The sequence below is a fragment of the Bactrocera latifrons genome, unplaced genomic scaffold (assembly GCF_001853355.1).
Source record: "Bactrocera latifrons isolate USDA-ARS-PBARC rearing strain unplaced genomic scaffold, ASM185335v1 scaffold_60, whole genome shotgun sequence".
In the NCBI taxonomy this organism is placed as follows: domain Eukaryota; kingdom Metazoa; phylum Arthropoda; class Insecta; order Diptera; family Tephritidae; genus Bactrocera; species Bactrocera latifrons.
In genome coordinates, this window is record NW_017537268.1 from 998,283 (window position 1) to 1,013,473 (window position 15,191).

Consider the following 15,191-nt stretch of genomic DNA (forward strand, 5'->3'; position numbering starts at 1 on the left):
CCAACCACGATACTTATTTCTCTGAATATGATCTTAGTAACTTCCTAACATATAACGGAACTTTTTTGCATACCGTTATACAAATGAAAAGCTAATTCGGTGAATTWWTTTTCARAAACGTAGTTTTGCTATGCAGTGGCTTAATTATGTGAGCACAAGTGTAAATGTGACAAGATTTTAACGTATTAATTTATTACTTGATTATTTTCTGTTATTCTGCCCACCTTGTTCAAGGACCGATGTTTCTTATTAATGAAACACTATTTGTTAAAAAAAAATATTTCCCAAAAACAAATATTATTGATAAATAATAGAGAGGCTCTATGTGAAATAACACACTTTTTCGTCTAATTCCATTCCTTTTTTATTTTAGAAGATTTAATTTTTCATATTTCTTCCGCTTTATTTACGAATTTCTTTTCAAATCAGTTTTATTGGATAATTTTATTAATTTTTAGTTACAATTTGTTAATTGTTTTCAATTTCTAAATTCTTTTATCAACCTACTTCAATAAAAAAATATCCTTCATAACTATTTTAAAATTAATTGCATTAATTAAATTCAAATTTGCAGAAAATTTGTATGCAAACCACGGCATTCCTTTACCACAGAAAATTAAATAAATTCGTCTATAGTAGCAATAATAAGATATCTACAGCATAAAGCCCGAACAAACTGCGAATTAATGCTTTCAATAGATTGTTGAGATTCTGTCATTCGCTGAGTCACAGTAAAACACGTTGAAACTTCCAGCCGCACGAAGGAGAAAATGCAAAGAAATGGTCAAAGAATCTCAAGTGAGTGTCAGTAGTGCCAAAATGCCACTACGAAATATATACATACATATGTGTATTACATGTAGTTTCTGTGTATATAATGCGGGTTCGTTGTACGCACTTTTATGCATACATAACTACATACATACACATTTACAAACATTTTATGTTTTAAGCATATATTTTGTCTAAGCATTTGTGCTTATGTATGCGTAGAAGTTGCTGGTTGCTAAGAGGTAACTTAATTAGGTCAGTGTGAATACCATTACGAACTGGGCGAAAATGAAGTTAAGAGTTTTACGAGTTTTGCTGTTGTGTTCTAACCGCCAGCGGAGACATTTTGCCTCCGGTTATAGAATAAAACAAACACATGCGGTTTTTTAGAAAGCAAAACTGACATTTCATGCTTAAATTTTAAATTAAGCTTAGGTGCGCTTGTTTCTAGGCAGGCATAAATGCTGATGAAAAGGGAGAATATTGTATAATATAATCGATATTCATATGCTGTTTATGAGATTGTATGTAAAATGTGATGAAAGCTAATCAAAGGCATAAAATGCCGCTATTTTCTTCCGTATCAAAAACTAACCAAAAATTACTTCAAAATAGACATATTTTAGTCTTCTGACAGTGCTGACATTTACAACAATAAAAACATTGCTAACGCTTGTATTTTTATTTGAAAATATAGTATATTGAAATACATACATCATTATGCAATCTAGATATGCACATTCACCATAAAAGCACGATGAAATACGAAAGTTAGGATAATGATGAAAAGAAAAGTTTAATTGCCAATAAAAGTGACATGCCATTTTAAATTAAACGCATACGATTTTAATCAATTAATTGCAAAAACAGATCATTAAACAATAACACATCTGATTAGTTGTAAATTTATCATAAGCTCTTTATAAATTATTGTGTAGCGAAAAGTCGGAAAGAGAAAGTGCAGTTCACCTTTCGCAACAATTTGACCCAAAAAAATTTAATTCCGTTGCAAAAAAGGTAAAAATTGGGCAATCAATAAAATATAGTGTATGGAAATTGGTATCAAAAAAATTCGACATAGAAATCAAAGCTTTTAAAATGAATAAAACAAAATATCAAAAGCAGTGCGAAACACAGCAAACCAAGAAAACTAAATTAAATACACAGAAGGTAAAGCGAATCTTAGCAAAGTAAAAATTAATAAAAAAAAAAAACAAGAGAAAACGTTAACTTCAGTTGCACCGAAGCTAAATACCCTTCACAGGTGCATTTCTGTTAGTAATTATGTGTTCAGTTTGTATGGAAGCTATATGCTATAGTAACACGATCTGAAAATTTTTTTCGGAGATTATATTATTACCTTAAGCAGTAATCCAAGTCAAATTTCGTGAAGATACCACATCAAATGTGAAAGTTTTCCATACATGAACTTGATTCCGATTGTTCAGTTTATATGGCAGCTATATGTTATAGTTAACCGATCTGAATAATTTCTTCCGATATTACATTATTTTTATGAAAAATAACTCTTACCAAATTTCGTGAAGATATATCGTCAAATGAGGAAGTTTCTCATGCAAGCATTTGATTCCGATCATTCAGTTTGTATGGCAGCTATATGTTATAGTTAACCGATCTGAACAATTTCTTCGGAGATTATATTGTTGCCATAGAAAATAACTTGTGCCAACTTTAGTGAAGATACATTGTCAAATGTGAAGAACTTGATTCCGATCGTTCAGTTTATATGGCAGCTTGTATATGTTATAGTGTTCCGATATCGGCAGTTCCGACAAATGAGTAGCTTCTTGAAGAGAAAATGGTGTTTGCAAAATTTCAAAACGATATCTTAAAAACTGAGGGACAGACGGACAGACGGACAGACAGACAGACGGGCATGGCTAAAACCGAATCAGCTCAACATACTGATCATTTATATATATACTTTATAGGGCCTCCGACGCTTTCTTCTCGGTGTCACACACTTCGTGACAAAATTAATATACCCTGTTCAGGGTATAAAAATGCATTTAAGTGATTTTGGAGTAGGTCTAACATACATATAGAGTACATACATATACATATGTATTTTGTCGAACTCTACGTTTATAATATTTAATTTTGGTCATTTTCCGCGCTTATCTAGGTAATAATTTTCAATTAGAAACTTGTGGATTTCAAGTTTAAAAATTGTGTAAACTTTGAATATTTGTCGCCGTAATTAACAAAAATAAAAATAATAAAAAGCAAAGTCTGCTCGCGCGGCATATGTTTTATTTATAGGCAATTTGTTTACACAAACTCATTACTGCATGGGGTTAGTTACTGGGTACACACGGATACATGCCGCCGCCATTAACGCCGTGGATGCTGAGCATAAAAACGTGAACTGTTTTTGCACCGCGCAGATAAAAATATTTGTAGCAACTTCGTTTAAGGTTAAACAACAATAACCATATACAGGCATATATATGTACATAGTAGATTTTATGAAAGCAGAAATCGCTTGTACTGGCGAAATGAATTTAATTCCATTTTATAACCTCAAATTCTTATCACATTGCGTCTACGTCTGTTGGCATTGTGGCTACCCTTTTGGTGGTTTACCTAAATGACGTTGAAAAATTATTACTCTACTTTACTATTTGTTCATTAACTATTTATCTAAAGAAACCGCGTCGCCATTGTCTTGCGGACCGTAGCTATTTGAATTTAATTATCAAGTAAAACGAAAACAAAAAGTTAAAATAGAAAACATGTTTATCTCGAGCATTAATGTTGGTGTATTTGAATTGTATTCAAATTCTGGTTTTTGGTTTTTATTTTATCAACCAGCAGTTGTGACTTCCGGAAAAAAAGATCACTAGTTTAATTTTCGCTAAAATAAATTCTGTGGCGATTGTTATCGATCACTATGTGAATTGTTAATTGTGGAGCAACTTTTTCAATGTTATTTAGAATAACCGGTTAACTGTTTAGCTATGTAGATGATTGACATTATTTAGGTGTAAAATTAGGGCACCAAATTCGTGGAATTTACGAAATAAGTCAACTAAAGGATTATTAAAAAATTTAATTTATAATTTTTACGCTTTTTTACTTTTAAAATTAGAAAGTAATGAAAAAGTGTGTCTGCTGTTAAAAATTAAAAAAAAAAAATTAGCAATCTGCGAACTCATAATATTTCTACTGTTACTTATGGACTGTGGTTACCAACGAATTAATTTGAAAAGGGAGTGTCAAACTGAAGTAGAATACATCTTTGACTGAACAAAATTATTACTTTAAGCACAATGAACCTGATCAATGAAGAATGACTCCCTTATTAAAATTTTTACAGATACAACTTCTGAAGCCTCTGAAGCTTCACATGCACAAGTACGCTTATACATCTACGTATATATAGAAACACAACACTGAGTTACTCGCTTTTTCGGTGAAAATGTATTATCGGAAAAAAATTATATATTCCGTACATATCCGTAGACAATTTTAATGTAAACAAAAATGAAATATTTTCGCAGAAAATCACTATCTGCAATTCATTATATCCGCCACGCTTACGAAATTTTCCAAAATTGTTTACATATCAAAATATATGTACATACATAATAATTTGGATATGTATTTTTATCTCCGAGTTACACAGTTCTTTCGCCATATTTCTGCATTTTCGCCGGGTCAGCTGCAAAGCATTAACAATTCAAATTACAAAGAAATAATACAACAATTTTGTACGTAAATGCACAAATGTCAAGTGGGCAGGCGAACTCTCGGTCACTATTCTCCCGCCGGTATTGACACTTTACCCCATGCCAGGCAACGCGACTGGGCATCGAATTATCATAAATGCATTAAAAAAAACATAAACGTAACGAATGGAATGGCACTCAATGGGATAAGTTTGTACCGCAAATAGGCAGACAGACATTCTTTCGATGTTGCACAGCGTCTTGGCTGGAGCTAACAGCGGACCATGCACATGCCAAGGCTTACACAAGTGCACTTGAATGGAATACGAAGTGGGAGCAGATAAACAATAATGCGACAACAATGTGTACGCACCGTGGCAAGAAGACAGTAAGCACTGTATGCTATGTACATATACAGGAAGAAATGTGGCAGACAGCTAGCAAGAAAAAAAACAAAGAAAACTAAAGAATTTTAATATAAATACAAGTGTAAAAGGAAAGCGAATTGGGTGAGAAACAAAGGAATAAAAGAAGAAACGACGATTAAGGTGGAATGAAACGATTTGTTGGAGCTGTTTACTCAAAGACTCCAAAAGTGGAGCCAGGGATAAGAGAAGACAAAAGATATTTCTGCTTGCCTTTCTACACTTTCATTGCTTTTATCACGTGTGCCTACAGTTTTTTCTACTTATATATTTGATCTGCTTAACCAGATCCACGTAATATTGTGTAGTTTTACTAAAAACACGTTCTCCGAAAGAAAGATCAACGACTCCTTGTTGTGGGCTACACTTTATAGCAATAATTTCAAAAAAGAAACAACAAAACACAAAGCAATAAAAGTTAGAGCTTTGAGAAATAGACTTTTATTGATTTCAGTGATTGTGCGTAAAATTTTATCCCTAACCGTAACGCAACCAAAAGGATTAAAATTTGTAACTACTAGCTTTATTTCCGATGTCAAAAAAATTTAATACACACTTGAACTATATGCTATTACTTCAAAATCATAGTTTTCGTGCGTAAAAGAAAACATTTTTATAATAATACCTAGCGTTTAATGAATAAATTATATAAAATTTTTTAAATTAATTAATTTTGTTACATACCTTCATCAAGCAGACGTTCCACGTGATTGAAAACATTTGGAAAAGCTGCCATTTGTTTGCGATCCTTCAGCAATTGTGCCAAATAATCGGCTATGCTTTGTGTGCTCTGGTGTTGTTGTTGAGGGGTAGCTTGAATGGTAACGGCGCTAGCATCACACAGACTCATTTTGAAGCTGTTTTTTGTTTTTCTTTAGCAGTTTTTAAATAAAAAAAAATGTGTTTACAAAAATGGATAATTCTAATGGCTCAATCAATGAAAATTCACTAGCCGCACACAATTCTTTGTAAAGTTGTTGTGGTTTAAAATTCCAACTGATTTTTTAAACGTAAGTAAATTATTGCACTTAGTTTTTGCTATATTATGAATGAGCGTTCCAAAAACTTAATTTTACCCAATTCATTTATTTTTGTTGTTGAATTTACAATTATTTAAATTTGATATTTAGTCTGTGTTATTGGTTTATTTGCGATTGTGACACGTTTTTCCAATTAACTATAATTATGAGAAATTTATTTATTATTTTCATATATTTCCTCTTAACCAAATCAATTGCAGAGTGAACAATAAGTGGCAGAACTTGGTAGGAATTATTGCGATTATGCTGTACGTTTTCATTGAATCCAATTCTCAAGTGTTTAAATACATGTTTTCCAATTTCATTAAATAAGCACATATTAACGATGCACTCTTGTAGGTAAAACTCGGTTATTATGGCACATAATGACAAGAGCATAAAATAAAATTAAATATGAATATATTGAAATTCAGAAAACGAAATGGAGTACTAATGCTAAATGCGAAAACTACTTTAATTACAGCAAAAACAAACAGATGTGCCGTGTCATTTGTTTGTAGCTGCAGTGAAATGTGCTGCCGACGAGAAGGCGGAATTCGCGTAGGATCATTAGCAGACAAAGTGACAAAAGGGGTGTAATGCAAATGCAAACGCTTTATAAATTAAAATCAACAATTTCTTCAGTTGTACTTGTAATTTGCTTTTGCGTTTGCACATTTTTTTTTTTTTTTACTATACGAAGAAAAGTCATTCGAATCCAGTCGATCGTATTTCTTGTATTTTCCCCGCTTCTCATACGCCTTCTATTTCTGTCCGTACGCTCCTGTTTTGAACGCAAATAAAGCCGCTGCGTCGCTGCTCAAAATAACGCAAGCGTCGCAGTTTTCATTAGCTTCTCGCTTGCTTCGTTCATTACTTTGGTATTTTTGTTTTTGCCTGCTTTTTCGAATTACGCTTTCTGCAGTCAATTCGTACGGCAAGTCGTTCGATCTGTGCATTTAGCTGTTTGCTACACACACACACACATACACATTTATATGTGTATAGGCTGACAATGCGGATAAACGACGAGATGAAAGCGGAATGTCAAACAGATTTATTTCTTATATTATATGCTGCGCTGCGATGCCTTGCGCCGTTGTTTTCCACACTAGTGGAGTGGAGTAAATAAGCTGCTAAAAATATTTCATTTAACTAAAAATACACTAGACGGAAATGGGAAAGCTCGCTTGCCGACACTACATAGTTCCCCCGCCCAATTTCACTACACAACACTAAAAATTTCCATACACAATTCTTTTTTGGACTCTCGGAAACTATGCGGAATTGTCAAGAATCGCGCTGCGCAGTCGCTACGCAGCTTGGTTTGGAATGAATGGAGGCAACGACGACTGCGGCTGCATTGTTGTTTGCTTCAACAATTTGCTTCGATTCTTGCCCTTTAAAAACGAGCACAAGTATTACAACAAAACAAAAAAGTAAAAATTTGTGGAATTCCAAAGCATCTCTGCAATTGATTTTGGCTTAAGACACTGTTCACTTTAAGTTTATTTTATTTGATTTTTGGTCCATTCACGTACTTTTTGTGGTTTGTTAAACGTTTCACGCTTTATTTGATCGCGGTTGAAAATCCAAAGGAAGAATTTAAAAAATTTTTTGTGTGTATAATTACTATTTAAACACACTCAAGATTTGCTATTGAACGCGAAGTATGATTTTTTGAATAACTAAACGCGATGACTCCAAGAACAAAACTGAAAAGACACGAAACGAAAATTTCGCTTTCAAGCGATCGCCGCAGTATTTTCTTCGGAAACGAGATTGCATTTTGTTTTCGTGTGGGTTTTTAATTCTCTTCGGGCTGCGGCTTCAGAGTATATCGTTGGCTCGCTCGCACAGTTTGTTAGCGCGTACCGGTCAACGGTTGCGTGAGCAGGCTAGACGAGTGTGGCACCGATCAAATCAACCAGTTTGTATAAATGTACCATGGGAACAGTGGAAATGAGTCAAATGCGATATTTGGGAACGCATTCAGTATGTGTGGGAAGTTTACTAAAAATAATATTTCGAAAAAGGGTCTTCCGTTTAGGTCGCTAAAGAATGGCAGGGCATTTTTGCGATTTGTTATTAATTTAGCAGTTTGGTTATAATAATAAAAGGGAAATTAAAAAAAATTTAATTGATAAAATGTCGCAGTGTTTATATATTTTCATACTTTTGTGTAAAATTTATTTCACAGTGGTACACATCCAACAGATATATAATATATATATTATAAAAATGTGAGTTTTTGCAATGTTTACCTTATTGAAATGAGTATCTCTGTAAAGATATAATTTTTGATTTGGGCTTTTGACAGTAATTTCTATTTTTTAAGTCCTTCTGAAATGTACATTTTGTCACTTTTTGTTTTGTTAAAAAAATATAATTCTTACTAGGCCTTCGATCATAATATCTGTAATAATGACCATCAAAAATAACATTTTTTTTGTTTGCTCTTTGGATTTGGTCAACTTCCTCCTGGCGATCGGCTACGGGAATAACAGGATACAAAAAATTTCAAAATTATTCACCGATTATTAAAATACTTCAAATTCTATAAATGTTCACTTTTTATTTATTTTTTAAATACAATCTCTCTTCAAAGAAAAACTCACAAAAAACTCGTTTTTCTGACTTCCAAATGGATATAGCCCCTTAAATACATCGTAATATGTTCTAGAATTTGCTATTTCATTTCGTAGAACTGTGTTATGTAACACATGTAAGTTAAAATATTTTTATTTCCTTGAACAGCTGAAATCAAGTTTCAGTTGTCTTAGACGATAGATATCTTGTTATCTTTAGCGCTAGTTCTAGTTTCCTTAAATGGCGCTACAAGTGAGGAGGAGGATAATTTGGTTATTCCACTTTATTGTTTCAGCTTGTTCTTTGTTCGATTTTTTTTATATATAACTGAAACATATACATACAAAACCTAAGGCTCCTACGTGCGAAAATTAAAACAAAAAAACAACAAGAAACAGTTTTATACCAAAAGAAAACTTTGGAGTTCTCAAAATGGTAATGGCAGCAATCATTCTGCTCAAGGTGTTTAAGTTGAGCGTTCTAAGAGGCAGCCATGAAAATTTCGGATTAGCATATACATGTACATCCATATGTATGTATGTAATATCCATGATAGAGTCGATCAATTTGCATGTTTTTAGCAACACGTATACACACACACATATGGTGGAGAAGTGAACCTCTACTTCACTCTATTACTCGTACAAGAATAATACTTACACATATGTACACATGTAAATATGTATATTATGCATATTTCTGCTAAAAAAATGTTTAAACCATATTCTCACTGTCATAAAAACTTATGTATATAGATTATTAGAAAAGGTTAGGTTAGACGGCTGATCTAGAGGAATCGCACGTGGATTGCTATATATAGTCCTTTGTGAAGCCATAGAAATGAAGAACTCCTGCGGACGAACTTATAAATTAGCAAAACGTTTGATTTCCATCCCCGCCAGTTCGGTGGGATGTTTGAACCCAGAAACGTGGGAGAGTCAAGAGGGAATTGTTTAATTGCTTCCACCTCATCTTCTTCCATACAGCTTCTGCAGATTGCTTCTGCTTAGATCATTCCGTCTAACTCAATTTTTGCAAACCCTTTTCGAAAATGCCCAGGGGCAGTCAGTCCAGTCTGAAAAAGAAAATAATCGTTTTACCAAGAATGTTGCCAATTGAACATACGACAATTTAGCACTGTTGCTTTTTTCGAAAGTGCTTCACAGAAAAATCTATTAGTTCTTGACGCCATTCATGAAATTAGAGACTTTATTTGCAATTACTACGAATGTTACATACATGTGTCTACAAATACTTTTTATTCTACCCAGAAAAAATACTAAATATGTACATACGTCTGTACAAAGTCGTATCAAATGTGTAAACTAATTAAAAATAAATACTCAAGTGAGCATTCTTAATTTTGTTTCCATAAATTTTTGGCTCAATTATCATCGCATAGCCATCGGTAATATTTAATGTGGGAAAATTGTCATTTAGCGAAGGAATTCGGCGATTAACGTGTTAAAAGCATTAAAAGGAGATTTTCTTATGCCCGCCACTACCAACATAGTTATGAATATATGAATGTAATAAAGTGTTTTCATTGTTATTGTATTTGTATTTTTTGAGAATCACATTACATTTTCGTTGTTGAATTATTTAACGCATTTTTTGGTAAAATCCAAGTAGCAAAAATAACAAATAACTGCTGTTATATAGTTTGAACGGTCGGTGGCGCATGCGCAACGATTGGGCACACTTGCTGTATCCAGCTTGTCAATCGCTGTAACCAATGGCTGGCAAGTGGCGTCAACGGTTTAATGGCAACAGCCATTTATGGCATAACATCATGTGTTAAGGATTCTCATAGCCACTACTTACATACTTACGATATGTATTATATATACTAACATAAATTTGCACATACACACATATATATGTATATATATAAGCAGATCGTAATTTAACGTACGTTACAGCTGTAGCGCAAAAATACAAGAATATCAATTGCACCGTTGTTTTTTTGTGGAGCTAATAATATATATTGTATAAATACGAAAGTTTGTTGATTTAATACATTACATTAGTAGTGACAAAATTTTAGCTCTTAGGTAGCATTCTATCTCTTCTTTTCTAAATGCCAGCCGTTTTTTTTTTTTTCGCTGTTTGGCTCCAATTGGTGCTTCCAAGTATACTTGTCTCTCTTCCTTCTCCAATTTGCCTTTGCACCTGCTCGATGAAGTTCTGCAGCTCGAATAGTTGTCTCGAGAAGTAGATGGAAGTAGTCGCACGAAACGGAGTCGCCTTGTCCGAAACCTCGTTTGATATCGAACGGCTCGGAGAGGTCCTTCCCGATCCGGACAGAGCTTATAGTATTGCTCAAAGTCAGTTTACACAGTCGTATTAGTTTTACGTGGATACCAAATTCAGATATAGCGTCATAAAGGCAGCTCCGTTTCGTACAGTCAGAAGCCCCTTTGAAATCGACGTAGAGCTGGTGTGTTTCGATCCTCTTTTCACGGGTATTTTCCAAGATTTGGCGCCAGTCACCAGGTCACCTCTGGGAATTCAATAATTTTTGGGGTTGCAAGTCGCAAAAAAATCTTTAAAGCATTTTATTTAAAAAATATAAATATTATACAATTAAAGATTTCAATGTATCCGTTTCAAAATCGGAGTTTCAATTTAAAAAATTTCCGATAACCATGATCCGGTAGTCAATCATCTGGAGAACCTCTGAAAATTTCTCTATTCCCTTGATCCGGTTGCTAATATCCAAGAGAACCTCTGAAAACAGGTGTCTAGCGGTGAGGAAAATTTTTCTACTTTTATTTATCTCACGAAGGTAATGAAGGAAGTATTAGTCAACATGGTTTTATATTTTGCATTCTAAAAAGTACTCGGTTTTGTCAAAAATTTCTTTAAGGCTTACAAAATCGCAATTATTATTTAACTGATCAAAATTATATTCGATATTTTCTTTTGGTCACAGAGTAATATGATGGATATATATGATAGAGTTTTTTGTGTTTTCGAAACTAAACTAGATCTCATATACACATCTCATCCATCGAAACTGCACCTGATAGGCGCGAAGTATTTGATTAAGTTGTTAAAGCGCATAAAAACACATTATGCATTTCTATTTTGTATGAAATCGGTTAAGCATCAATAAAAACAAGGCTCATTCTCCTGGGATTACGCAGGCTTGGAATACCAACAAACCAGCTTTACATTCATATACATAAGTATGTATAAGTATATGTTTGCATGTGTGTATGTGCTATATATGCGATATGTTCAGACTTATTGGCATACTAAGTGCCCGCATGGGCATTAATTGTAGTCTGTATTTCTTGTTGTCACTCGTAAAATGTGTGATTATTCAAAAACAAAAATTCAAATAGGCTGTAAGAAGCCAACACCCACACTTGCTTTCGGCCGCCTCGCTTTATTGTGTTGCGTATTTCGGTGTGTTATGTGTGTGGTGTTGTTTTTAGCTTGTCGTGCTTGTGTTTTTGTTGTGGTTTACAACTGCAATCGATTGCTTGTTGCTGTTGTCGGTTGCGGTAGTGGTCGTGATTGTGGTTTTATTTCGTTTTGTTAGCCTTCGACTTAAAATTTTTAATATCACTTGATGTCATTTGTCGTTTTTGATTTTGCATTTTGTTTTTGTATTTTCTCTATCATTTCTATTTTTTTTCTTACACCTTATTTACGTTCCGTTCCATTTTAAATCCACATAAGGGCTTTCGTGTCTCCAGTGTGTGGGTTTAATATTTTACACTTTGTTTTTTAGATACTTTTTAAGACAATATAACCGTTAAATGCAAGAAATTTCAGTTAACTTCTTTTCGTTGCTGCATAGACGACTAGACCCTTGCGATAACAGATGGAGTTTAGTTACTGTCCTTGAGGTGTAGTCATCCTTTACGATGCCTGCGTTTGATATGAATTTTAACAGACTCTGCGGCCTCACTATCAATAACTCCTCCACTGTATCATCCTTTGTGGACCCCACGTGCTTACGGCGTAGTCTTGCCAACGCGGGACAATTACACAAGACTCCATTGTTTCTCTGGCAACTTGCTCCAGACGTTTAATGCAGTATTCGCGGTCTATCAGCCCCATTATGCGGGCGTGTGTTGCCTCCAGACAGAGATCAGTTCCGATTACGTTCCTACAATCTCCTCTATCGGGTGCCAATAAGATTTTTGTGTACTCCCCATCAACTGTTTTGCACATGATTTTTGGTCGTTCCATAGTGTTTTGATTTTCTTTGCCATGCTGTACAGATTGTCGTATTAAAAATGTATGGCTTTCTCACTGTTGATTACCATTCTTGGCAATTTCGTCCACTATTTCATTGCCCTCGATGCCTTTATAGTCCGGTACCCACAAATTTGCTTGCTTCTGGCAACACTTTGCACTGCTGCTCTTCTTCCCAAGACACTTCTGGCCCATATGCGGTTCGATGTTACTGCCTTCATTGCTGCTTGGCTGTCTACATAGATATTGATTCTGGAATTGCCTGCAGGCACCTTAGAGGACAGCACCGCGCCTTTCGCAATAGCAAGGCCTCAGCTTGAAATATACTGCAGTGGTCCTGCAACTTAAAAAGCTGTTATGCATAACTCAGTATACCTCCGCAACAAATCCGTCGTCCATTTTCGAGCCATCCGTATAAATGTTTAGAGCGTTGCTCGTAGCTAAGATACATTTATGCCAACCATATTTTTCTATGTTTAGTTTGAACCCTATTTCACAGTTGAAAAGTGGGTCTATATGTAAATTCTCTTGTAGCGCAGTTTTCAGCGAAGAGATCCATAGGTGGCAGGTTTAGTACCAGTTCAAGGGCCGCCGTTGGAGTTGTTCTCAAATCTCCCGTTATGCACAGCACAGCGGTACTCTGAACCCTTTCTACTGGCTTCCGGTAGGCGGATTTTCATCATGCTTCTGCGGCGTAGAAAAAAATTCATACGACAAGGAAACGACTTACATGGGACTCCATTCAGTATAAAATTGTTCGAGAATGTTCTTTCCTATCCGGACTTAACTGCTAGTTGTATTGCTTAACATCATATCACAAAGCGATATGCGTGCATAAGTTGAGGTTATGATAATAAATTGCTGAAAACGGGAAGACCGACTTTCATTGTTGAAACGTTTCAGCACGACATGTTTTTCTATTGTCAACGATTTTTAGGGTTAATCAATTTTGTTAAGTAAGAACTAGAAAAGTTTGCTAGTTGTTGCAAAACTTCAATTCCGTAGAAGCGAAAGTACGCTCGTTCAATAGTCAATAGTTGTTGGTATGTAAATGAATTTCAATATGAGTTCATCGCTCGTCTCCCTTAACGCCGGAATGCATCACTGTCATACACTCAGTGACCAATCAGCTAAACGTATGGCATTTGGGGCGGCAAGATCAAGACAATTAGCGCTTTGATTCAACGAAATGCAGGAAATTTTTTTCTAGCCAATCGCATTGGAAACAGTTTAATGGCCAACACATACATATCTACACATACACACATTGTACGATTTGTGTAGCACAGAAAATACGAAATGAGAAACAATTTTCTTTGACAATTTTTATTGGCAATAACGGTCAATACCTTTTTTTTTCATTCGGCCAACTTGGGGCCAACACACACATTTACAAATTCCACGACCACACGTATGTATGTCGTGCGTCATCGCCGACGAGGGATGCAATCGCGGGGGTAAAGTGCGAACATTTAAGACTTGGCCGCTAATTTGATTTGCCAACTGCGCCAGTGACGAAATGGCCGACACAAAGCGGCAAAAAATAAATGATATCTAAAAAGTGCAACTGGATGCATAAATTTCTGCGAACATATTCAAATGCATGCGCTTGTGTACGAGGCCAGCTTTGTGAGTTGTGAGTTAGGGAGCTGGTGTTGCGGTGGCAAGTGGCAAGTGGCCGATGGTTGGGGCTGTCGTGTGTTCGCCCGTTATGGAGCTGTGGCGTCGTCGCCGCTACCATTTTTGGGAACTAACTCACAAATTGCATTTCAAAGTGTTGGCATATCTTTTTGCGGCTTGCGATTGTGTCGCCATTGTCGCCGCTAATGCACATATATAATATACACATACACTTGTTGTTATTGCCGTCGCAAAGACATTTCATTTTTTCATCTATTAATGCCACTAACAAGTGGCCCCAGATCAAGTACCGTTGCTACAGTTGAATTTCATTTAAATATTTTATGGAAAAATAGTTTGTTTTTAAGCTTAGCTTTGTCCGGGATTAAATTGCAATTTTTTGTGGTTTAGCGCTGTCAAAAGCTTTATAGCGGCTGCTTTAAGCGCGCACCAAAAGTTATGAACTACGCTCTAAGCGTTGACTAAATTTGTAACTGTGTCAATTTTTAATGCAAATCAATTGCCAACAGAGAGGAAAAAGTGAACCTTTCACTTTCAGTACTCAGAGCTGTCGAGCGCAGTTCAGTAAGCAGCGCACTGCGGTTCCTTTTGGGCATCACCCACCACAGCGGCGGGCAGCAGACACTGGACCGAATGATCAATTGGCCCATATACTTACATATGTGTCTGTGTGTGTGTGTGTGTGTATGTAATCCGGTGGCAGGCGCCGATGCGTTTCACAACAAGGCACAGGCGACGAGTGTCATCAGCAGCCATCAGCACCCGCAAGCTTTACCGTCACCACTTCTACCATGCGCGGCAGCATCAATTACTGTGCATTGCTGTTGTTACTATTGTTGTTG

General features: G+C 35.3%; 1 protein-coding gene across 6 annotated transcripts in view; it reads right to left on the reverse strand.

Moving 5' to 3' along the window:
* Positions 1 to 7,613, reverse strand: part of LOC108975013 (protein held out wings) — a 113,084-nt gene extending 105,471 nt beyond the window's left edge. For 5 of the 6 annotated variants that reach the window (XM_018943217.1, XM_018943216.1, XM_018943221.1 and 2 more), the window contains exons 1-2: positions 7,449 to 7,613; positions 5,573 to 6,065 (exon numbers count right to left, since the gene is read on the reverse strand). In XM_018943217.1, coding sequence (XP_018798762.1) covers positions 5,573 to 5,738 — 166 coding nt within the window. In that variant the 5' untranslated portion in view covers positions 5,739 to 6,065; positions 7,449 to 7,613. The remainder of the gene's footprint in view (positions 1 to 5,572; positions 6,066 to 7,448) is intronic. The other variant, XM_018943218.1, reaches the window with a different exon arrangement.
* Positions 7,614 to 15,191: the final 7,578 nt, after the last annotated feature.